Below are 25,315 nucleotides of genomic sequence, written 5' to 3' on the forward strand. Positions count from 1 at the left end.
ATGTTGCTTTTGTTTCAAACATTGCAAGCTTTGGATGGGAGGGATTGTTTCAGGAGGTGGCAGAGGGACGTCTCTAGATTTGTTTGGCAGGGCAGGAAGCCCCGTGTAAAACTTAAGATATTAAGATATTAACGGATGCTAAAGAAGGAGGTGGACTTGCCCTGCCAGACCCCTAAGTTTTGTTGTGAATCATCTGCTTTTTGCTGGCTGAGAGAATCGGCAGAATCCGAGACCAGGGAGAAGAGCTGGTGGAAGAAGACTATTTATAGAAATATTGCAAAATTAATGAATGTTAGAACACAGTTGGAATGAAATTATATGGCTTTAGCAGAAATGTTATAAGGAATTAAGTATAAATAGATCAATAGAGTATCAAAGGGAACAAAATAAGGTTAGAATATGTTAAGATAATTATAGGATAGAAAACGGGAAGATGGAAAGGAATTGCTGAAATAATTAATTGATGTGGAATACAAAAAGGGAGGTGTGAGAAAGTCGTGAAAATAAGCGAACGAAAGATACGACATTGAAATTGTTTAATATGTTTTAAATGGTTTTTGTTTTGTTTTATTTGTCTTATGTGTTAGTTTTGTAGTGTTTTTGTATGATATTGTGTAGTTTTTCGTTTGTTTGTTTCTTCTTCTTTTTTGTTTTTTTGTTTGTAGTGTTTAAATTTAAATTTTTGGAAACTCAATAAATATTATTTAAAAAAAATATCTTGGCATCCCTAAAGTCTGCTGGGATCTCTCTCTCCCATGAGCTTGTGAAGTTGTTGTGTAAGTTCAATTCCGTCCACTTTGAAGACTTCGGCAAGTATTCCTTCAGGTCCACTGGCTTTGTTGTTGTTCATTTGGTTAATAGCTGTACACAGCTCTCCCAGATTTGGAGATACTGCAAGCTCATCTCTAATTTGTTTTTGCAGAATTTGTGAGAGGACATCAGCAGCTATGGGGGAGTTGCAGCTTAGGAGATGCTGGTAATGTTCTTTCCAGTGCTGTCCAATAGCTTCTTTATCTTTTAGAAGTGTGGTACCGTCTGTTGAGCATAGAGAGTATATTCCATTATTTATTGACCCATAGATGGTCATTGTGGCTTTAAAGAAACTCTATGCATCATGAGAGTCAGCTAAGTGCTGGATTTCTTGAGCTTTTTTAATCCACCAGGTGTTCTTTAGTTCTCAGGTTCTTCTTTGAACCTCAGCCTTAGCATAGCCTTTTTTCTTAGAGGCACAGTTTCCATCTCTGCCAGATCTGCAAGGCCTTTCTTTTCTTGTCAATCATGCATTCAGTCTCACTGTCATTCTCATCAAACCAGTCCTGGTGTTTATTGGTTTGGTATCCAATAGTTTGTTCACAGGCTGCAGTAATGGATGTTTTTAGCTTGGTTCAGTGTTCCTCAATGTTATCAGGGAACTCCAAAAGCAGATGGTCCTTAAGAATCATTCAGAAGCAATCCCATTAATAGGATCTTGAAGGGACTGAGTGTTCATTTTGTACCTTGGTTCCCTTCCTTGATGCCTGTGTTGAGGTACAAGCTTGATAGCCATTGTGGAGCATATTAATCAGTGATCTGTCCAGCATTCGTTAGCACTCGTCATAGCTCTGGTAAGGAGCACATCACGGCAATCTTATGCTTGGACAATTACATAGTCTAAGTCAGAGGTACCAGTGGTTTTCAATTTATTTTTTTGATGAAAGAGTGTGTTGATAATAACAAAGTTGTGTGCTGCACATATAATCAGAAGTAAGATTCTGTTCTGGTTGCTGTTGCCAATTCCTTCTTTCCCAATAGTCCCAGGCCACAGATCAAAATCTCACCCAGATAGGATGCTATCCAGCTGAGAGTAAAAATTTTCTTTAATGTTTTCATCAGCATCCAGTGTTGGTGCGTAAGTGCTTAGACTAGTAGCCTGTTGGTTTTTTAGCGAGTTTTATTCAAAGTGTTGAAAGTCGCCCATTAATGCAGGTAGACTTCTGACAAGAGCTTCACAAGATTGTTTTTTCATAGCAAAGCCTATTCCATGTATTTGACATTCTTGTTCAGGTAGACCTTTCCAGAAGAAAGTGTAGCCTCCTTTTTCTTCCTTCAGTTGTCCCTTACCTGCTCTTTGAGTTCCTTGAAACACTGCAATATAATAATAATAATAAATTTTATTTATATCCCTCCCTCCCCAGCCAAAGCTGGGCTCAGGGCGGCTAACAACAATAAAACAGTACAAAAGTACAGCATAAACAACACTCTAAAATCATTCATTATAAAATTAATTAATTCAAGCCACCGGCAACCATTGGGCCAGAGCTCCGCGAAGATTGCAGAGGGAGGGAGTCAGGCTGTGCCCTGGCCAAAGGCCTGGTGGAACAGCTCTGTCTTACAGATGGAAAAATGCCGCCTTTGTTATAGCTGCAATTTGCGCCTCCATGGAAAGGGAGGTGTCAAAGATTACACCCAAACTCTTAACGGACGGTGCTGGCACTAATTGCGCCCCCGCAAGAGATGGGAGTTGCCCCCCCCCATCCCATATCGTCCCATCCCAGCCACAGGACCTCTGTCTTCGAAGGATTTAGCTTCAACCGGCTCCCACGTAACCTTCCAGCCACAGCTTCCAAACATCTGGTCAGTGTGTCTGAGGCCGAGTCAGGATGGCCATCCATCAACAGATAGAGTTGGGTGTCGTCGGCATACTGATGGCAACCCAGCCCAAAACTCCGAACAAGCTGGGCGAGGGGGCGCATAAAGATGTTGAAAAGCATGGGGGAGAGTATCACACCCTGAGGTACTCCACACACCAAGGAGTGGCGCGATGACAATTCCGCCCCCAAGCGCCACCCTCTGTCCCCGACCAGAGAGAAACGAGCGCAGCCATTGAAGGACTGTGCCCTGGATCCCTACGTCGGCAAGGCGGTGGTCCAGAAGTTTGTGATCGACCATGTCGAAAGCTGCTGACAGATCTAAAAGAATCAGCAACCCCGACCCGCCTCGATCCAGCTGTCTACGAAGATCATCTGTTAGGGCAACCAGAGCCGTCTCGGTCCCATGACCAGCGCAGAAGCCGGACTGGAATGGATCCAGAGTCAATGTTTCATCCAGAAACCCACCAAGCTGTTCAGCAACCACTCTCTCAATCACCTTACCCAGGAACGGAAGATTCGAAACCGGGCGGTAATTGGATAGATCTAAAGGATCTAATGATGTTTTCTTTAAGAGCGGGTGCACCACTGCCTCCTTCAGTTCCCCTGGGAATGTCCCCGTGCCAAGGGACAAATTGATGATATCCCCCAGGAGGGCCCACACCTCGTCTGGACACGCTCTAATCAGCCAAGACGGGCACGGGTCGAGAGGATAGGTGGTGGGCTTTCCAGCTCGGTGGAGTCTGTCCACATCGGCTGGGGATATCCGGTTGAAGTGGTCCAATACTGGACCCGAGGACAGTCGAGGGGCCTCCAGTTCCTTTATTGTATCCAAATTGGCAGGGAGGTCAAGGCGGAGCAACAAGACCTTCTTCGCAAAAAAGCTCGCAAATGCCTCACAGCTGTGTGTCAAATTGTTATTTAGATTTGGCTGTCCCTCAAGGGATGTTAAAGACCTGATTATACTAAATAATTGCACTGGGCGAGAGCTAGCGGATGCAATGGAGGCTGAGAAGTATGACTTCTTAGCAGCCTTCACCGCCATCTCATAGGTTTTCATAAAAGCCCTATAAGATGTCCTTGAGGCTCCGTCACGGGCACCCCGCCATACTCGCTCTAGCCGTCTGAGGTCCCGCTTCATTTTTCGGAGCTCCTTGGTAAACCAGGGAGCCCGGTTTCTGCGGGGTCACAGAGGGCGCTTAGGTGCGATCTCATCGATGGCAGCCAGGAGCTGGGTATTCCAGCCCTCAACAAGCTCAGTCAATGAGTCGCCAGGGAGAGCAAGGTCCCGCAAGGCTTGGCGGAATCTATCAGGGTCCATCAGCCTCTGCGGGCGAGCCCAAATCGGCTTGCCACCTAAGCAGGGTGGGGGTGGAAAGTCAATCCTGGCTTTCAGAGCGTAGTGATCAGACCTTGGCACCTTCATCGAAGGAGACATGATCACATCCATACCTACGCCAAAGATCAAATCCAGCGTGTGGCCTGCTTGATGTGTGGGGCCCGAAACAAACTGGGAGAGCCCTAGAGTCGCCATGGAAGACACCAGGTCTAGAGCCTGTGAGGAGGGAGTGGCATCGGCATGGATGTTGAAGTCCCCCAATACCAATAGGTTAGGGAACTCCAAGGCCCAGCCGGCCACCGCCTCCAATAGGCCTGACAGGGTGGCTGCTGGTGCGCTAGGTGGCCGGTACACCAGCCAGACAGCCAAGCTCTCCTCGGAGCCCCACACTAGGCCAACACATTCAATGCCGGGGATCGATGGCGATGGTAGAGCCCTGAAAGCACAATCTTCCCGGATTAATAATGCCACCCCTCCCCCCGGCCCACAGTCTGCGACTGGTGGAGGACGGAGAAACCCGGGGGCGCCATCTCTCGTAAGGTAACTGTTGCCCCTTCATGCACCCAGGTCTCCAATACACAAGCCAGGTCGACCCCCTGCGAGATAAAGAAATCTCGCAGGGTAGCGGTTTTGTTGCCTATAGGCCTGGCATTGCACAGCACCAGTGACGGAGGTGAGTAATCCTTGCTCACCCTACCCTCGTCCCTCGGGATGAGGCGCAGATTGGAAGGGGTACGAGCATATCCATATCTCAATCCCCTATTAAAATGCCACAGCTCTCTTGCAATGATGGCAGTTCTTCGTTTGGGACACTCATTATCTGTGTTATCTGACAAAGTCTGTATATTCTGTCTTTCAAAGTTCAATTGTCATTTATGACCTCCGGGTGGTGACAGCACTGGGCGCGGTAATTCTGTCAGGGAAAAAGGGAAGCAGACTACATTTTGTGTAAAAATAGGGGAGGTCTGTGACAATGGTTTCAAGAACTAGAGTATTTACCATTTCAAAAGAGTGCCTCAAGACTGGCCAGGATAAGGCAATCAGCAAGCATTATCAGGTATGTTGAGAGAAAGGAGACAAATCATACACTCCTTGTATGATACTTTTGGGTGGCCTTTGGCTAAGGGGTTGGGCAATTCATAAAGCCTTTAAAAGCTGTTACACATCTTTCTCTGGGTCTTCACCTGCATATAAGGAGTGGGGGTGTTGATGGGATGGGACGCTGTCGTAACAGAAAAATAAAGGTCTTGCTTTTCTTCTACTGGTTCCTGCCTCCACTCATTTCTCTCTGACCAATAATGGATGACATTGAATCCCTTGATGAGGAATTGCATACTAAAAGCCAACTGCCAACCCCAATTTCTCTCTCATTCATATATATATAAATATCACTTGATTAAACAACTCAGTGATAGCTGCAATCACATATCCTCCTGAGAGGTAAGATACATATTTGATCAGAAATAAGTCCCATTGCTTACTCCCAGGGAAGTGTGTATAGGTGTTTCAGAAGGCACCATGTCTGAAAAGGCATCGCCTCCCAAGGAATAGAGAGAAGCAGCGAGGCCTCTTCCTTTTTAAAAATAAAAATTTTAATTAAAAGTTTTCAGCATAAAATACCAGAAAATCAAACTAATCTAAAGAGAAGGTAAACAATAAGAAAGAGAAGATGTAAGAAAGAGAAAAGAAGATAAAAGAAAAGAAAAGAAAAGGGGAAACCCATAAAACAGAACATAGTTTGTTGATATATCTTATATTGTTGATATACAATATATAAACAATATATCTTAACCTTTATTCCAAGGAGGATGGACCCTCCCAGCTCTCATGTGGGAGTTTTGCCACCTTCTCTCAATCTCCCACCTTGAAAGATCCTCTCTACCCCGCCTCTCACACAGGATTGTCTTCTCTCTCTCTCTCTCTCTCTCTCTCTCTCTCTCTCTCTCTCTCTCTCATTTGGGTTTGTTTGTTTGTTTGTTTGTTTGTTTATGTCTAATAGTTTTATTAGAGTTTTTCAAAATACAGTAATAAAAGAAAGTATTTAAAAAAAGTAAAGGTAAGGTAAGGTAATGTGAAGGTAAAGGACCCCTGGCGGTTAAGTTCAGTCAAAGGCGACTATGGGGTTGCGGCGCTCATCTCACTTTCAGGCCAAGGGAACTGGCGTTTGTCCACAGACAGCTTTCCAGGTCATGTGGCCAGCAGGACTAAACTGCTTCTGGAGCAATGGAACACCGTGATGGAAACCAGAGCGCACGGAAACGCTGTTTACTTTCCCACTGCCGTGGTACCTATTTATCTACTTGCACTGGCATACTTTTGAACTGCTAAGTTGGCAGGAGCTGGGACAGAGCAACGGGAGCTCACCCTGTTCTGCAGATTCAAACTGATGACCTTACACTCGGCAAGCCCAAGAGGCTCAGTGGTTTAGACCACAGCGCTACCCAGGCCCAGAAATTAAAGAAAGGAAAACAGAAGAAAGGAATAAAAAAGCAGGAAAAAAAGGGTATAAAGGCCTTCCAGCTATCCATCTGTCAATTATAAACGTATACAATAGTTCATCAAAATAGTTGAATGTTTCCCCTCTGCTATAATTTTCCGGTCTTCGATCTGGGACTCTATACTTCATTCATTTATTTTAATGCAAGAAGTCCAAGGAATATTCTCTAGATAAGATTATAATAGTTTACAATAGCTCTCCTCCAGTTCAGCATCACAATGTTACGTTCAATATTAGATTCAATCTGCCTTCTTTATTTTCTCCAAGATTTCTTCATTGTGTTTATGTATTAGAGCATCAATCCATAGTTATTTGATTAGTATACAGTCCTTAATCCAAATCCAAGTCCATGGCTTCCAGTCTCTTTTCATGTCAACCATACTTATCCATCCTTTTTTTTTTAATGAAAAATTCAAATTTCCACATTTTCTTTTTCCATTATTTTTCCAGAGTTTTGCAAGGAGCTTGAAATATTTTTCTTCCAAATTCAATCCAACTTGCACACAGATTCCTTTCTTTCTCAACACTCTATGTTCTAAGAATTCTGGGAGCTGTGGTTTATTAGAGTCCTGAGAGTTGTTAAGAGACCCCCTATTACCCTTACACAGCTACAATTTTCAGTAGTTAATACCATATCCTACTGAGATTCATTTTAAATTTTAGATTCTGTTATATTTTGTATATATTGTTACAAAAGTTGGCTGCCTGCCCCTCTCTCTGCCAAGCAGGTCCTTCCAAGAGGGGCTGGTACCCCACAGCAAAGCAGCCAGCCTTCAGCCATCCTGCCCAAGATGGATCTCAGCTGTTCTTCCTCCCAGCCACCCTTGCTCCCAGAGCAGTTACCCTGTCAACCTTCCAAACCCCCAGCCTCCGTTCACACCTCAGGGCAAGGGGGAAGGAGTTCTCTTATACAGTGGTACCCCGCAAGACGAACGCCTCGCGAGACGAAAAACTCGCAAAACGAAAGGTTTTTTCGTTTTCGAGTTGCCTCGCAAGATGAATTTCCCTATGGGCTTGCTTCGCAAAACGAAGCTTGCCCCGGGGACAGCGGGTCTTCTCTTTTGAAGCAAGGGGCAGCGGGGAGATCGCTTCTCCCCACCGCCCCTTGCTTCAAAAGAGGTCCGGGGGCAGCGGAAGCGCTTCCCGCTGCCCCCGGACCTATTTTGAAGCAAGCGGCTGCGGGGAGATCGCTTCTCCCGGTGCTCCGAAGCGGGGCGGGGGGGGGCGGGAACACCTTCCCCCACCGCCCCGCTTCAGAACGCTGCTCCGAAGCGGGGTGGGGGGGCGGGAACACCTGCCCCAGGCGCCAGGCTTCGTAGCGCTGCTGCGAAGCCGGGCGGGGGGGCGGGAACACCTGCCCCAGCCACCCCACTTCGGAACGCTGCTCCGAAGCGGGGTGGGGGGGGCGGGAACACCTGCCCCAGCCGCCGGGCTTCGTAGCGCTGCTGCGAAGCCGGGCGGGGGGGCGGGAACACCTGCCCCAGCCACCCCGCTTCGGAACGCTGCTCCGAAGCGGGGTGGGGGGGCGGGAACACCTGCCCCAGCCGCTGGGCTTCGTAGCGCTGCTGCGAAGCCAGGCGGGGGGGGGGAACACCTGCCCCAGCCGCCGGGCTTCGTAGCGCTGCTGCGAAGCCAGGCGGGGGGGGAACACCTGCCCCAGCCGCCGGGCTTCGTAGCGCTGCTGCGAAGCCGGGCGGGGGGGGAACACCTGCCCCAGCCGCCGGGCTTTGTAGCGCTGCTGCGAAGCCGGGGGGGACACCTGCCCCAGCCGCCGGGCTTCGTAGCGCTGCTGCGAAGCCGGGCGCGGGGGCGGGAACACCTTCTGAAGGCGGGCGGGGGGCGAAAGTCTTTGTCCCCCCCCTGCCTGCCTTCCCAGGGGCTTTTAAATCGCCCCGGACAGCGGAGAAGTCCTCCGCTGTCCCGGGGCGATTTTAAAATGCCGCCCGCCAGCATTTTAAGATCGCCCGGACAGCGGAGAAGTCCTCCGCTGTCCCAGGGTTTTTTAAAATGCTGGGGGTGGGAAGAAAAGCCCTTGTCCCCCCCCCAGCCTTCAGAAGAGGTCCGGGGACAGACTGTCCCCGGACCTGGTCTGAAGGCGGTTTCCCTAGGAACGCATTAATTGATTTTCAATGCATTCCTATGGGAAACCGTGCATCGCAAGACGAAAAAACCGCAAGACGAAGAGACTTGCAGAACGAATTAATTTCGTCTTGCGAGGCACCACTGTATTGTTAATGTCCCTCAATTGTTCTCTATATTTCCTTGATGGCAGTAGCTCAGCCATAGGAATTCCCATGCAGCTTGCATTCTCCCTTCATGTCCCACATAATCAAAATCCTAGCAATTATTAATTTCTAGGGATTAGGTGTTTACCCACCCTTAAATCATTATCACCATGCAAGAAAATGTTTTGTGACTGACTTTGTATATTTTGAATTAATAGAAAACCAATAAAGAGTGAATTAAAAAGCAATTTCTCAGAATGGTTCTCAGAGGGGGGTCTTCAATAAACTCTCAGCATCCTTATGAAACTACAGTCCCCTGAATTCCTTGAGGGAAACATTTAATATGGTATCACAGTGTAAGATGTGAATGAGGCCTAAATTATAGTTTTGCCCCGTCCTCCTCCCTGCAATGGCAACACTGAACCTGAGGAGGAAACAGGCAGCCAGTGTTACCTCCTGGGCTGGTTTTAAGCAAGAAGGAGGCAGGTGGCTGGGGGAAGACTGGGGTTAGTAGAACAGTGACCACCCACCCCCCATTAGCCCAAAAGAACCAACCTCTGTTGATCATAGGTCTGCACCTAGCTGGACCGCCCCGCCTCATCTATTCCCCACCCTTGGGGAAAAGAGACACCGCCATCAAACAGCACAGAACGCATGGAGCCATGGAATGAGAGAACCCACTGATGTCACACAACGTGCAGCAACCATTCTGCCAGAGGGGGAGCATGGGGCGAGTCAACATTGCCCAGCTGTGGAAAATGGAGTTCCAGCAGAAACACATCAAGTTCATGGCCCAGATGTACCTGGATACCAGCCAGAAAAGGAACACCAAATCTCAGTTGCTTTTAAAGAGGCACCACCATTTGCACCGGTAATGCAGGCAGAGAAGGCCTCAGGCTATCCCCTACTGCATGCCCCACAAGGCCAGATTCTCACCTAACCCCATTAAGTTAAAATGGGATGGATGAGTCTTGCTGGACCAGAACCAACAGTCCATCTAGTCCTGGTATGGGGAACCTCAGGGTAAGGGGCCACACACAGCCCCTGAGGCCTCTTTCTATGGCCCCCAAGACTCCCCACATGCCACAAATACCCTCCCCATACCCTCCCTCAATAGCCCTGCATCGCACCCACCTGCAGTGATTTTGCCTGGGTGGAATGTGTCCTTGAATTCTGATCATGCCTCTTGCCTGCCTGAATGGAGGATAGAGGGGGGTGTTTGTGCAGAAACTGGCCTCTTTTGCCTCTGACCCATCTTGCAGCACAGTGGCCAACTGGATGCCTATGGGAATCCCACAAGCAGAACCTGAGTGCAAATAATACTGATGCATTCTTTCTATTTCAATTTGTTTTTACTGTGCTGCCATTCTTTTTTAAAAATGTTGTCAATAGCCTGGAGTGCTTCCCACAAGCATCTGGCTGGCCTCTGTGAGAACAAAGTGATGGATTAGATGGGCCTTTGGTCTGATCCATCTAGGCTTGTCTTACGTGCTTACATAAGGAGTGTCAGGAGTATAGGGAATAAATTTCAGTACTGTATAGCTAAATAAAATGGTGGGATCCAGCAAATGCCTGATTTCGCCCACTACTGGCACCAGTAGTGGCATTTACTTTTTCCTTCCATTTCCAGCTGCTGGGACAGCCTCTCCTCATTTGTTACTTGTGTTTTGTTCTCAGGGGTCGCCTGAGCAGGGAATCTAGCTCAGCACCGTTCCTCCCAGAAATTCAGTTTGGAAAGCAGAGCAGTAAGTAGGAAGGAGGTCTGAGAGAGAGAAAAGAGCAATCCAAGGCTTTCTCCCCATTGGTTTGTGGGTGCCCAATAGGGAAACCAATAGTGCAGTCTCAATGTAATTCTGTAAGGTAAAATTGGCAACTAGAAGCCTTCGTCTGCCCCAGTAGCAAGAAGACCTGTCATTCCCATATTGGTCTCTACAGCCACAGCAGGCACAGTAACCTTTCAACAGTTCCACTTCATCCCTAAAGGCACACTTCTCCAGTCTCCTGAGACAGACAAATGCCAATAATCTGAACTAACAAAATCCACATTTTAGCTCACAACAACCTTGCAAGGTAGATTAGACTGAGACACAGTAACTCACCAAAGATGAACCATTGCATTTCATGTCTGAGAAGATTTCTGAATGCAAGTCTACTCATTGCAAGTCTAGCCATTGTGCCCAGAGGCAGAACTAACTGCCCCAGCACCCAGAGCGGCATGCACCCAGGGGGCGGAGCTAGCATCCCAGGGGAGCAGGGCGCAAGTCCCAGGGGATCTGCCGACTGCCGCAAGGCTCGGGGGCGGGGCTGCTGGCCGCCTCAAGCATCCTGGGAGGGCGCCGCCCACGGCGAGGGTCGGGGAGGTGATGTCACCCAGGGCGGGCCACACCCTCCTTGCTCAGCCTCTGATTGTGCCACACTTTCTCTCAATTTAAGGGCCTCTCTGTCTTCCTTATTTTAGACACTTGCAATACCTATTGCATTGATGGGTAGACAAATCTGCAGAGCCCTGCAGCAGGACTGACAGAAGCAAGTACTGTATTTCTTGCATGGCATGGTCAGCTTAAAAGTAACCAGTAAAACCAGCAACAGATAACATGGTAGGGCAAACACCACATATTTCTCTTAGGTCACCACTAAAAAGGCCCTGTTTATAGAGCTGAGGGACCTTGATGGTAGGTAAAGCAAGCAAAGCCTCAGAAGCTGGCCTTATGGAGTACAAATATGTAACGCATGCATCAAATGGAGCAAATAGAACAAACAGTGAGTAACAACGTTGGGGGAACCTCACCCCCCCTTAAGGAGGATCTCAATGACCCGACCCTCCTCCTCCCAGAGAAAGCTAATCCGTCCAAGAGGGCAAGAGCAGGAGCAGGAGGGATTCCTCCCACTCCTAACGCTGACCCACCCATGCCTCTAGAAGGCAGAGGAGCCTGCTTTCAACCAATTCGGGATACGCACCCCTACCAAGAGATTTGCATGTTGTCTGCAGATACTATGGTTCTGGTTCTCCAAAGACTGGATGAAATCCTCACCAGAATAGTGAACATTGAGAAACAATTGGATACTAGTTCCTCCCCTTTAAATGCCCAAGGGATGATAAGAAATGACTCTGTTAACAACTCACCAACTCAAACTATGGATGAAGTGAGGTCCTGTCAAGTCTTGCAAACGAACCAGATAATGCTTGAGATTCACTGATACACTCATAGGTGGATGAACCGCAGACAAATTACTATGTCCTTGTCTCAGCTCTTGAATTACCATTACCGAAATGTAGATCTAGAAAATTTCCACTTCCTGCCTACCTTGAGAAACACCATGCGCCTATTTATGACCTTTAGGTCATCAACCCTCCCATCTCGACTCATGGAGATAAAGGATACTCTATGGTGGTCCCACTCTCTCCGCCCAGTGAGGGTATTTAAAGACGAAACAAGGAGGCAATTGGTCCCTTGCATAGAGTCAAAGCTAATGCGGATAAAGGAAACCAAGCTCAACACTAGAAATACTAATTGCCCGAAGGAAGAAAAGAACTCTGTAAGCCTAGAATTACAAGACCTGAAGAAGAGGCTAATGAGTATAAAGACTGAGATTTCTACCCAAAATATAAGGACAGTAGAGCCTAGAGCACAATATTTAAAGACGTCCAATAGCTCTTTATCCCATAGAAAGACAGCAGTGCAACTCCCTGTTCCCTTTTCAAACGACACCAAATTAGATGAGGAATTTGGCACCTCCGACATTTCTATGGCAACAACACCTAAAGAATTCTATGTTGCTGACAATCTGGAGATATCCAGCACCAACTCTACATCTGGACCTTTGCCTAATGTTCCAAAAACTTATCAGAATGATCAGCCTTCTCTACTGTACTCCTGGCGAGACAGGATGGACAGATCTTCCGAATTCGAATCTGGCTCTTTGTTGGCCAGTGATCCACATTTTATAACACATACCTCATTAATACTTCCACAGCCACAGATAGAACCAACAATCCTCCAATTAACCCAGGAGGGAGAGGGGGATTGACAGTTAATGAAACACCATGGGACTGTCCCCCCCGCTTGGGGTGCGGTTGGTTGGGTTTTATCTTCTAGGGATACTTACCCTATCAGACCTCCACCTCTTTCCCATACCATTTTGACCCAGGAGTCCTGGCCCAAGGATGACTTGTTATTGAGGGGATGTTACCCATCTATTGGGGAGGCTAGTATGGGATCTAGGATTTCCACAATTGAAGGGCTAGGGAGGAATGGCGGTAGGGCTAGATATCTCTATCGGCGAAGGGTTTCGAGATGCAGTGATCCTCGAACCCCTTCCAATCTACGCCCCATCCCAAGGGATGAGGGTAGGGAGAACAAGGATTACACACCTCCGTCATTGGTGCTGTGCAATGCCAGGTCCATAGGCAACAAAACTGCCACCATGCGTGACTTTTTTGTCTCGCAGGGGATTGACCTGGCTTGCGTGACGGAGACCTGGGTACGGGAAGGCGAAGTAGTCTCCCTACATGAGATAACACCCCCAGGTTTCTCTGTCCTCCATCAATCGCGGACTGTAGGTCGGGGGGGAGGAGGAGCGTTGTTATTCCGGGAGGATTGCTCTTTCAGAGCTCTGCCATCACCGGCGATCTCCGGCATTGAATGTGTTGGTCTCGTGTGGGGCACCAAGGAGAGCTTGGCTGTCTGGCTGGTGTACCGACCACCCAGCACATCTGCAGCCACCCTGTCAGATCTGCTGGAGGTGGTGGCGGGCTGGGCCTTGGAGTTCCCAAACCTACTGGTTTTGGGAGACTTCAACGTCCATGCCGATGCCGCTCCCTCCTCACAGGCTCTAGACCTAGTGACTTCCATGGCAACACTAGGGCTCTCCCAGTTTCTTTTGGGCCCCACTCATCAAGCAGGCCACACGCTGGATCTGATCTTTGGGGCTGGCATAGATGTGATCATGCTCCCCGCTGTGAAAGTGCCATGGTCTGATCACTACGCTTTAAAAGCCAAGATTGACTTCCCGCTCCTCCCCGGCTCGGGTGGCGAACCTATTTGGGCTCGTCCGCGAAAACTGATGGATCCTGATAGATTCCGACAAGCCTTGCGGAACCCTGCTCCTCCTGGCGACTCATTAGATGACCTTGTTGAGGACTGGAATAGCCGGCTCTTGGCAGCCATTGATGAGATCGCGCCTAAGCGCCCTCTGCGACCCCGTCGAAACCGGGCCCCTTGGTTTACTGAGGAGCTCCGGAAAATGAAGCGGGATCTCAGACGGCTAGAGCGAGTATGGCGACGGACTCGTGACGGAGCCTCAAGAACATCTTATAGGACGCTTATGAAAGCCTATGAGATGGCTATGAAAGCTGCTAAGAAATCTTACTTTGCAGCTTCCATTGCATCCGCTAGCTCTCGCCCGGCACAACTTTTTAGAATAATTAGGTCAATAACGTCCTTAGGAGGACAACCAAATTTAAGCACAAATTCGACCCACAGCTGTGAGGCATTCGCGAGCTTTTTTGCGGAGAAAGTCCTGTTGCTCCGCCGTGACCTCCCTGCCAATTTAGATACAGTGACTGAACTGGAGGCCCCTCGACTGACTTCAGGTCCAGTGTTGGACCATTTCGATCGGATACTCCCTACTGATGTGGATAGATTCCTCCAAGTTGGTAGGCCCACCACCTGCCTCCTTGATCCGTGCCCGTCTTGGCTGATTAGGGAGTGTCCAGATGTTGCGCGGACCCCCCTGGTTGAAATTATCAATTTGTCCCTTGACACGGGGACATTCCCAGGGGAACTGAAGGAAGCAGTGGTGCGTCCACTCCTAAAGAAAACTTCATTAGATCCCTTAGACCTATCCAATTACCGCCCAGTTTCAAATCTTCCATACCTGGGTAAGGTAATTGAGAGAGCGGTTGCTGAACAGCTTGGTAGGTTTCTGGAGGAAACATCGGCATTAGATCCATTTCAGTCCGGTTTCCGTCCTGGTTTTGGGACGGAGACGGCTCTGGTTGCCCTAACAGATGATATCCGTAGACAACTGGATCAAGGCGGGTCAGGACTGCTGATCCTTTTAGATTTGTCAGCAGCTTTTGACATGGTCGATCATGATCTTCTGGACCATCGCCTTGCAGACGTGGGGATACAGGGCATAGCCCGTAACTGGTTGTGCTCTTTTATCTCTGGTCGGGGACAGAGGGTGGCACTAGGGAGGGAAATGTCGTCACGCCACTCCTTGGTGTGTGGAGTGCCGCAGGGCGCAATTCTCTCCCCAATGCTTTTTAACATCTTTATGCGCCCCCTTGCTCAGATTATCCGGAGCTTTGGGCTGGGCTGTCATCAATATGCTGATGACACTCAGCTCTATCTACTGATGGATGGCCACACCAACTCGGCCCCTTACACACTGACCAGATGCTTGGAAGCTGTGGCTGGATGGTTTCGTGGGAGCCGATTGAAACTAAATCCTTCAAAGACAGAGGTCCTATGGCTAGGTCGGGATAGCATGGGGATGAGGGACCAACTCCCTTCTCTTGCGGGGGCCCAATTAGTGCCATTACCTTCCGTTAAGAGTTTGGGTGTAATCCTTGACGCCTCCCTTTCCATGGAGGCGCAAGTCACAGCAACAGCCAAGGCGACATTTTTCCACCTTCGCCGCATCAAGCAGTTGGTCCCTTACCTTTCCCGCCCCGACCTGGCCACAGTGATCCATGCGACAGTCATCTCCAGGCTTGACTACTGTAACTCGCTCTACGCGGGGCTGCCCTTGAAGCTGTCCCAGAAACTCCAGCGGGTACAGAATGCTGCAGCGAGGCTCCTCACAGGGTCTCTGCCATGGGAGCATATTCATCCAGTGCTTTTCAAGCTGCACTGGCTCCCGGTGGAGTACAGGGTCAGATTTAAGGTGCTGCTTTTGACCTTTAAAGCCCTTCACGGCCTAGGACCCTCGTACCTACGGGACCGCCTCGCCTGGTATGCCCCACGGAGAGCCTCAAGGTCCATAAATAACAACACCCTAGTGGTCCCAGGCCCTAAGGAAGTTAGATTGGCTTCAACCAGAGCCAGGGCCTTTTCAGCACTGGCCCCAACTTGGTGGAACGCTCTGTCTCATGAGACCAGGGCCCTGCAGGATCTGATCTCTTTCCGCAGGGCCTGTAAGACAGAGTTGTTCCGCCTGGCCTTTGGATTGGAGCCAATTTGATTCCCTCCGCCCCCTTTTTCTTTTTTCTTTTCCTTCTCCTGCAATGAGGCTCCATTTTAATATTTTAATGTTCCATTATTTTAATGTTGTATTTTATTTTGTTTTTAAGTTGTAATCACTCATCTTGTTTTTATTATTGCTTGTAAGCCGCTCTGAGCCCGGCCTTGGCTGGGGAGGGCGGGGTATAAATAAAAAATTATTATTATTATTATTATTATTATCATGGTCCAGGGCTGGGGAAACTGTGGCTCTCCAGATGTGGTTGTTCTCCTGCTCTCAACAGTCCCAGTAAACATGGCCAAGGCTCATAGATTACAGAAGTTGTAGTCCAGCAACATATGCAGGACCACAGATTTTGCATTCTTATGTTAAAAGCATAGGGGCAGGAGGACAGGCTCTTGGGGCAGGGGCAGCCAGGAAGCCTCCTTGCAGGGCATTCAGATCCCAACCTGCATCAGCTGAATGATCTGCTCTTTGCTCCAGGTGGTCGCATATCCCCAGAAGGCCGCTTGTCAATGGCAGTGAACACGGACAGCCCTGGGCCAGCAGCTTACTCGGCCTGCAGTGTGAACTTCCGGCAAACCAGTGCTCCATCCTACACCTTTGGGTTGAAGTCACCTTCTAAAGGTGCGAGTGAAGAGAAGGGATTAAGAGAGCATTCTTTCAGTTTCCAGCTATTCATGAATCAATATGGTTTGTGTTTAAGCCACTAGACCAGAGGTTTTCAACATTTTTGAGAGGCCATCTTGGATCTATCCTCTGAGAAGAAAAGCACAAGCCTTTGTTTCCTCTTGGCTAGTTAGTTAGTTCAGGATTAGAAACTCTTCTGTCTGAGTTACGTACTTTCTACCACAAACAACTTCATTGTTTTTATCTACCAATATCGCTTGGTGTGTTGTTACAGATGAGGCTATTCATTTACAGCGTTGCATGAATTTGCAGAGCTTCCTAAGAAAAATGGCTTATTGGATGCAATTTCTCCAATGCAGAGGGTAGGGGAAATCCTAGGGCTAGGATGCTTGCAACTGAGACTTTGAGAAGGGAGGTAATTTTCTTGCTCTGGGTAGAGCCAATAGAAACTATCATATTGTTGTGCCTACATTTCCCAACCTGCCTTGAGGTCTAAAAAAGGGGGAAAGGCACTACAGTGGTACCTCGGGTTACATACGCTTCAGGTTACATACGCTTCAGGTTACATACGCTTCAGGTTACATACACTCCACTAACCCAGAAATGGTACCTCGGGTTAAGAACTTTGCTTCAGGATGAGAACAGAAATCGTGCTCCGACAGCGCAGCGGCAGCAGGAGGCCCCATTAGCTAAAGTGGTGCTTCAGGTTAAGAACAGTTTCAGGTTAAGAACGGACCTCCGGAACGAATTAAGTACTTAACCCGAGGTACCACTGTATCTTTTCTTAAAGGAGCAGCATTGTTATACCTTTACCTAATACAAGTGCTTTTTTTCTTTAAAAAAATGTTCAGGAGTACTCTCTTTTTCCTACTCATGTTGAAATACTGCCCCTCAATGAGGCCAAACTTAGATTCACAAAATGCTTAGGGGTTGCGTACCCCTGGGTCCCCCTAGAAAAAAAGCACTGCCTAAATAACTGACCCTTGTGGGGGCAGAATATGTGTGATTACAACAGGTAAGGCCTACTTTCTGGATACTGTATATTCACAAGTCACACTTTCCCCCAAGAAGTGGGGAACCTGAGGGCCACATTTTCTAGCAGGCAACCTCCTGGGGGCTACAATGGCAAAGGATGTGACATAGACTTACTGTAACAAAAAACAAATGAATAGCTTATTCTACCAGCATGTAGAAATGGAAAGGCCTGTTCAGCCCTGCTTTCTGTCACCTCACCCTGTTACATGAGTAGATTCAGGGTCATCCCACCCATGAGGCAAGATGAGGCAATTGCTTCAGGCGGCAGGATCCACAGGGGCAGCAGATGTGGCCACCAAGGAATGCAACATCCAACCCCACTTCTGCTGCCACTGCTGTCACTGACTGTGGCATGCTTCATAGAGATCTGCTGTCTCCTTAGCAGCCCCACCCTCAAAGCTGCCTCTACAGCAGCCTCTTGGTGAACAGATGGCACTGCTCTCCTCCCCCCTTCCTGCTGTAGCTCTTTAGAATTGTAGAGTTATAGAGTTACAATGGTCCCCCAGGGGTCATCTAGTCCAACCCCTTGCAACTCAGGAATCTCAACTAGATCATAGAGTGGTACCTCGGGTTACATACCTTCAGGTTACAGACTCCGCTGACCCAGAAACAGTACCTCAGGTTAAGAACTTCGCTTCAGGATAAGAACAGAAAACGTGATCCAGCGGCGCGGCAGCAGAGGGAGGCCCCATTAGCTAAAGTGGTGCTTCAGGTTAAGAACAGTTTCAGGTTAAGAACGGACCTCCGGAATGAAGTACTTAAGTACTCCAGAACTAAGTGCTTAACCCGAGGTACCACTGTACATGTTCCTGATGTAAGTCTTCACTCACCCCTTCATCCCAGGTTGGGGAGGGGATGCCATTTTGTGGTTTGCCTCAGCTGCCAAAGTGTCTTGGGCTGGCTCTATGCAGGCTGGGTCCCAAGTCTCTTGGGATGACAGTTGGGGGCCTGGTTCAAAGTTCAAGGCTCTGTAACAACACTGATGCTGCCTCAACCTTGTCTGTTCTGTTTCTCCAGAGGGCGGAGGGCGGCGTTCTTGGCAGAAGTCTTGGTTTTTGAGCAATAACCCGTTCATTAAGAAAGTGGATTTTAGCAACGAGACCAATGTAAGTGTCACGCATGGGGGTGTCCATTTGTGCTATGCCCCACCCAATTCATATAGTTCAGTGACAAGAGCACATGCTTCATTCATTAATTAAATGGAATATTTACAACCCTCCCTTTCAGAAAGTGCATCAAAGCAGTTGACAACATGCAAAACATAAATAAAATAACGGTATAAATAAATAACTCCATAAATATCCATAAAGTGTAATATAAAGAATCAAGAGATGCAGGTCCCGGGGTCAGTCTCCATGTTGCAAAGATCAAGTAGCAAGCTGTATACTGTATAAATGCTAGTGGTGGCCTTGTTGTATTTGGAAGCAGTCAGAAATTAAAGGCCCCATCTGCACTATGCATTTGAAGCACCTCATACAAGTAGGGTCTGAGCATAAGAGTGCACTCTCTTACTGCAATTTCCAGCAGCTAGTTTTCATACCCTCCAACATTTCTCCAAGGAAAATAGATACATCCTAATTAATAGTATAATAGTAATACCCCATGCGTCTGACTGGGTTGCCCCAGCCATTCTGGGCGGCTTCCAACATATATAAAAACATAATGTAACGTTCAACATTAAATAACTTCCCTATACAGGGCTGATTTCAGATGTCTTGTAAAGATTGTAAAGTTACATATCACCTTGGCTTGGGGTGTCACGTAACTGAGTTACATGACTGCCTCCAGCTGTGGAAGGCAGGGCAGAGCCATCATGATTAGTAACAATTGATAACCTTATCCTCTTTGAATTTGTCCATAGAATTCTTTTAAGCGTCATTTCAAGCCACCAGGGCCAGTCCCTGGGGATAATGGGAGCATCTGTGGACCAAAGGTTGGGCAAGGCTGCTTTAGAACCACAGATTTGGAGTCCCTTTAACACCATACATTTAAAGCACTAGAATATCATGGCTTCCCCAAAGGAATCCTGGGAACTGTAGTTCATTAAGGATGCTGAGAGTTGTTAGGAGGCCCCCTACTCCCTGTCAGAGTTACCACTCCCACAGTTCCCTGGGAAGGATTGATGGTTAAAGCATTCTGGGAAATGTAGCTCTGTTGGGTCTCACTGGTCATATAGCCTTTATGCTCCTCCACTATGTGGGCCCCCCTCCCCAGGAAGGATCATGCAGCTCAGCTGTCCCTCTGTTATTTGCAGTGGCCCTCTCCTTTCCACTACGGCCAGCCCCTGGATGTCAAGCCAGCCAACCTGCCAAACAGCCCCCATTTCACCATGGGACAGAAGGGAGAGTTCACTCTTGTCAGCAAAAGTAAGAACATAATGGGTGCCTTAGGTTATCAAGAGGTATTTATTTCATAGAATTGTAGTGTTGGAGGAGATCCAGGGGGTCATCTAGCCCTAATCCTTGCAATGTAATTTTTTATATTTTTTTTACAAATATGGGTCACAAAACTATGACCCTGAGATTATGGGTCTCATGTTCTACCAATGGAGCTATTATCCTTATCTGGGTCAAGGTGTGCCCCAGGACTCTATTCTCGCCCTTTATTGCCAGTCAGGAAGCTGAGCACTTGCTGAGTGCAAACTCCAGATTTTTACCAGAAATTTGCCTTCGGTAGGGTTCCTCCCTTTTTAGTGAGACATTGCCAGTAGCTAACACCTCTGCTCAAAGATTTGTTCCTAGGCCAAGTTATTTGGGACCAGTTACTTGCACATTGCCTTCTCTATATAAACCCATTGGACCGCTTCAATTTGCAGATCTGACACTGTTACAGCTGCCACCTATTTGTTCTGCACTTGCAAGAAAATAATTCTTTTGTTGTTATGGGACCCACTTTGGAACTCCTTGCCTATTGACACCAGGCAGGCACCTATGTCGTACTCTTTTCACCACCTGCTCAAAACATTATTGTTTAGGCCAGCCTGACCAGAAACATGGATGCTGACAAGATCTAATCTCTTACTGTTAATTTTAACTACAGAATTTTAAATTACGTACATGGTTTTAACTGTTTATTCCTCAATATTTTAAAACTGTTTTTGTAAGCTATTTAGCTGTTTTCCTACGTTCAAACAATACTGTTTTGTGTGGGGGCTGCATTCCTGACCATGCATGTAGGCATGTAAACCTGCTCAACCCATTAGGCCCCTACCCCATTCTGTCCCCTTTTCCAGCCACTTCCAGGCTGCAGGGATGCACGTGTGTAGGGTCAAGCTTTATTTGAATGTGTGCAACAGTGGTGGTGGGGGGTTGCCTGTATATAATTTTTGTTTCATAAATACATATGGTATCTACACTGCCCATTTAACTTGACCTCTTCACTTGGGTCCACTCAACACTACAAGGGGGGTGGGCAAGAGCAGCATAAGTTGCTCCTGGCAGTAAAAGTAAAGGGAGCTATGCTAAGCATATCCAAGAGGGTCTCTGTCGGGTTGCAGCTCTTCAAGTCAGTGCCTGGCAATGCCAACTTCTCCCCTCCCTCTCCATTAGTATCTGGCACCACAGATTGGGCCGGCTTCTCTCTCACCCCTTTTCTCTTCCCTAGATAATATGATGGATCCAGCACCCAATAAGTACAACACAGAAAGTGCATACAAACATGTGATGTTTAGATCACCCTCTATCATCATCAGCCCTGCACGAAACACTATGCACAAGTGGGCCAGGAAAGGTAAGGAATGGTAACAGGTTCCCTCCCACCACTCTTTTAACTACCATATTTCTCGTTCTGTAAGATGCACCAGATCATAAGACGCACCTAGTTTTTGGAGGATGAAAACAAGAAAAAAAATTATTCCGAATCCCAGAAGCCAGAACAGCAAGAGGGATCACTGCGCAGATACCTCTTGCTCTTCTGGCTTCTGGGATAGCCACACAGCCTCTTCAGGGCAGCAGGATAACGGCTCCCCCCTGCCCTGAAGAGGCTGCACGTGGCTAAGCCAGAAGCTAGAACAGCGAGAGGGAGCGCTGCACACCTACACTTGTACCTTGGAAGTCAAACAGCCTAGTTCTCGAACATTTTGGCTCCTGAACAATGTTCCGGTTTTCGAACGTTCTTTTGGAAGCCAAACATCCAACAGGGCTTCTGCTGCTTCCAATTGGCTGCAGAAGCTTCCTGCAGTCAATCAGAAGCTGTGTTTTGGTTTTCGAGCATTTTGGAAGTTGAACAGACTTCCGGAACAGATTCCGTTTGACTTCCAAGGTATGACTGTATATAAAGGGGCAGAGATTGAAGAGTTAGCAGTACCCCTGACCATTGCTGCCATTATAACATTATGATGACACTCAGCTCTATCTGCTGATGGATGGCCACACCAACTCGGCCCCTGACACACTGATCAGATGCTTGGAGGCTGTGGTGGGTGGTTTCATGGGAGCCGATTGAAATTAAATCCTTCGAAGACAGAGGTCCCCTGGCTGGGTCGGGATGGCATGGGGATGAGGGACCAACTCCCTTCTCTTGCGGGGGCCCAATTAGTGCCAGTGCCTTCTCTTAAGAGTTTGGATGTAATCCTTGACGCCTCCCTTTCCATGGAGGCGCAGGTTACAGCAACAGCCAAGGCAACATTTTTCCACCTTCACCGCATCAAGCAGTTGGTCCTTTACCTTTCCCGCCCTGATCTGGCCACAGTCACTTCCGTGCTTTACTGTAATTCGCTCTACATAAGGCTGCCCTTGAAACTGCCCCAGAAACTCCAGCGGGTGCAGAATGCTGCGGCGAGGCTCCTCACGGGGTCCCTGCCATGGGAGTATATTCACCCGGTGCTTTACCAGTTGCACTGGCTCCTGGTGGAGTTAGGGTCAGGTTCAAGGTACTGGTTTTGACCTTTAAAGCCCTTTGTGGCTTGGGGCCCTTATTTATGGGACCACCTCTCCTGGTATGCCCCACAGAGGACCTTAAGGTCCATGAAGAACCATAGTTTAGAGGTCCCGGGCCCTAAGGAAGTCAGACTATCCTCCACCAGGGCCGGGGCCTTTTCAGTGATGGCTCCGACCTGCTGTCCCATGAGACTAGGGCCCTTCAGGATTTACTGTATTTTTCGCACCATAGGACGCACCGGACAATAGGACGCACTTTGTTTTAGAGGGGGGAGAACAAGAAAAAAAAATTATCCCCCTCTCTGCCCAGCGCCCCTTCAGTGAAGCGACAGGAGGCGCTGCACAGAGAGGGGGAGAACTTTCCCCCTCTTGTTTTCCCGCTCTAAAACAAGGTGCCGTTCAAGGTGCGTTCAGGCGGCTACCTTGGAAGCCTGGAGAGCGAGAGGGGTCGGTGTGCACAGACCCCTCTCGCTCTCCAGGCTTCAGGTTCCTTTCAACCTGCTCTTTGGGGCTGGCGGGGGGGAAGCCCACCACCAGCCCCAAAGAGCAGGTCAGGGAGCAGCGGAAAGGCGCAGCGGAGAGGCTCCTGCCATAGCCGCGCGTCACCTCTCCAGCCGGGAGAGGGTTGCGGGGGGCTGCTTTAGCCCTGCTCGCGCTCTCCCGGCTGGAGGTGACGCGCGGCTATGGCAGGAGCCTCTAAAGCCGCGTGTCACCTCTCCAGCCGGGAGAGGGTCGGGGGGGGGGGCTGCTTTAGCCCCGTGCACGCGCTCTCCCGGCTGGAGGTGACACGGGGCTGTAGAGGTTTCTACCATAGCTGCGCGTCACCTCTCCAGCCAGGAGAGTGTCGCGGGGCTATGGAGTCTTCGCTCCATAGGACGCACACACATTTCCCCTTCATTTTTGAAGGGGAAAGTGCGTCCTATAGAGCGAAAAATACGGCAACCTCCTTTTGCCGGGCCTGTAAGACAGAGCTATTCCGCCTGGCCTTTAATTTGAATTCACTAATTCAGCCAGCTAGCCCTGGTGACTATCTAATGTTTATTGGATGGATTTCCTCCAAATTGATTTTTGAACTTTATTGTTATTCATGCTTCTATACTGTCTTTTATGCTGCTTCTATGTTTTATTACAATTAAGTTTTAAATTTGTTAGCCACCCCGAGCCAGGTTTTCTGAACCGGGAAGGGCGGGGTATAAATAAAATTTTATTTATTTATTGTAAGTGAAGCATCACCCAGCAGTTGGTTCACTGCCAAATATATATATTAGACAAATTCATGGAGGATAAGTTACAGATAGGTAGCCGTGTTGGTCTGCCATAGTCAAAATAAAAAAATTCCTTCCTGTAGCACCTTAAAGACCAACTAAGTTAGTTCTTGGTATAAGGCTTTCGTGTGCATGCACACTTCTGGAGGATAAGGCTATGTTCTCCCTCCACTGTCAGAGGCAGTATGTATCTGAATGCCAGTTGCTGAGAATCAGTGCTGCTCCTCTCAGATCCCACTTGCAGGTTCCCGGAGGCATCTGATCAGCCACCATGAAAACAGGATGCTGGACCAGACAGGGCTTTTTGGCCTGATCCAGTACTGCTGCTCTTATGACTTCTGCAAACTTTTAGATGGTGGTGTGATGTTCCTTTTTTTCTTCTGACTCCCAACTCCCACCGGCCCCAGGCAGCATGACCAATGAGCAGGGGTGATGGAAGTTGCAATCCAAAAGCACCAGCAGAAGTTTCCCCACCCATTCTAAAATGTTTAGCAAATAGACAGGCTAGGTGAAACCAGACTAACCTTTGCAAGGAGGTTACGTTTTTTATAGTTAAAAGCTTCAGTTGGTGCTGTTGCCATGCCTGCTTGTTGAGTCTGAGCCCCAAAACATTTATGTGTGCAGTTCTGGCCACCGCCATTCAGTTAGTTACCTTCTTCCACTTTCTTCCTTGGTTGCAGACACCACCCCTGGTCCCGGCACTTACAATGTGGAGAGAGGGCACATCGCTCGCCTACCTTGCTCCCCCAGCTTCTTCATCCAAGGCGTGAGGCGACCCAAGAAGCACGAGACAGGGCCATTTTCAACGCTGTGACACCCCCCCTACCAGGAGTGTGATTAAAAGCCTGATTGCCCTGAAGCTGCATGCCCCATTTCTGCCCAGTGTTTAACATTCCAGGCAGCTCTTGCAACTTTCAATACAGGCTCAGACTTCTTAAAAGCACAAATCCTGTTATCTTAGCCATCTGGGTATCCACCTAACCCGAATTAATGGGAGGGGGAATAATGTACATAAATTAAAAAAGAAGCTGCATGGGTATACTAATTCAACAGCAAAGCAGAGAAATCTTATTTGTGAAGGACCAACACAATTTCATTCTTTTTTTTCTTTACAAAATCAGCTTCCTCAATCTCTGCTCCTGCAGTGTCCCACCCTAGCAACTCCTTAAAAAATAGTGGGGTGATGGGACTCTGTAAAGTCTGATCAGAATATATACCATTCAACTTAAGCTGCAGAGTTTTATAACTTGGAAGGCTCCACAACTTAAGTTGAAGTTCAACAGTGAGACTATTGATGCCACCGTGATGTTGTGGGGCTGTTTCTTTTCCCCATTCCTGTCTTAAGACCTTCTAACAACAGTGCTTCACCGCGCAGAAATGACACTGTCCAAAAAGTAAAAACAAATTAATTTTATGGCTGAGTGGGGACATCAGCCCTAATTTCCAGGGTCCAGATCCAAAACTCCATAATCACCCATGGTGTTAAAGCAACCTGTGGTCCTATAAATGGCAAGGAAATCATGTTGATGTAACTATTTTTTACAGGCTTACACATCTGGTGTACATTTTTATTTTTAAAGTGCAGAGTATAAACAAAAGCCTGCTCACACTCTAGGTGAAGAAACCCAGCAA

General features: G+C 48.1%; 1 protein-coding gene across 1 annotated transcript; it reads left to right on the forward strand.

Annotated features, from left to right (window-relative positions):
- Positions 1-9,368: 9,368 nt before the first annotated feature.
- Positions 9,369-24,542, forward strand: STPG3 (sperm-tail PG-rich repeat containing 3). The gene is made up of 7 exons (XM_081179539.1): positions 9,369-9,559; positions 10,366-10,433; positions 16,360-16,503; positions 18,559-18,647; positions 19,796-19,907; positions 21,145-21,270; positions 24,364-24,542. The coding sequence occupies exons 1-7, from the start codon at positions 9,372-9,374 to the stop codon at positions 24,495-24,497; spliced, it is 861 nt and encodes a 286-aa protein (XP_081035665.1). The 5' UTR covers positions 9,369-9,371; the 3' UTR covers positions 24,498-24,542.
- Positions 24,543-25,315: the final 773 nt, after the last annotated feature.

The sequence above is a fragment of the Podarcis bocagei genome (assembly GCF_964188305.1).
Source record: "Podarcis bocagei genome assembly, chromosome: Z".
NCBI classification, from domain to species: Eukaryota; Metazoa; Chordata; class Lepidosauria; order Squamata; family Lacertidae; genus Podarcis; species Podarcis bocagei.

Excerpts from the sequence above, each read along its gene's own strand:
- STPG3 (XM_081179539.1), top strand. The coding sequence starts at position 9,372 with ATGTCACACAACGTGCAGCAACCATTCTGCCAGAGGGGGAGCATGGGG. Across the intron at positions 10,434-16,359 it reads TCAGTTTGGAAAGCAGAGCA|GTGGTCGCATATCCCCAGAA; the intron begins GTAAGTAGGAAG and ends TCTTTGCTCCAG. Across the intron at positions 19,908-21,144 it reads GTTCACTCTTGTCAGCAAAA|ATAATATGATGGATCCAGCA; the intron begins GTAAGAACATAA and ends TCTCTTCCCTAG.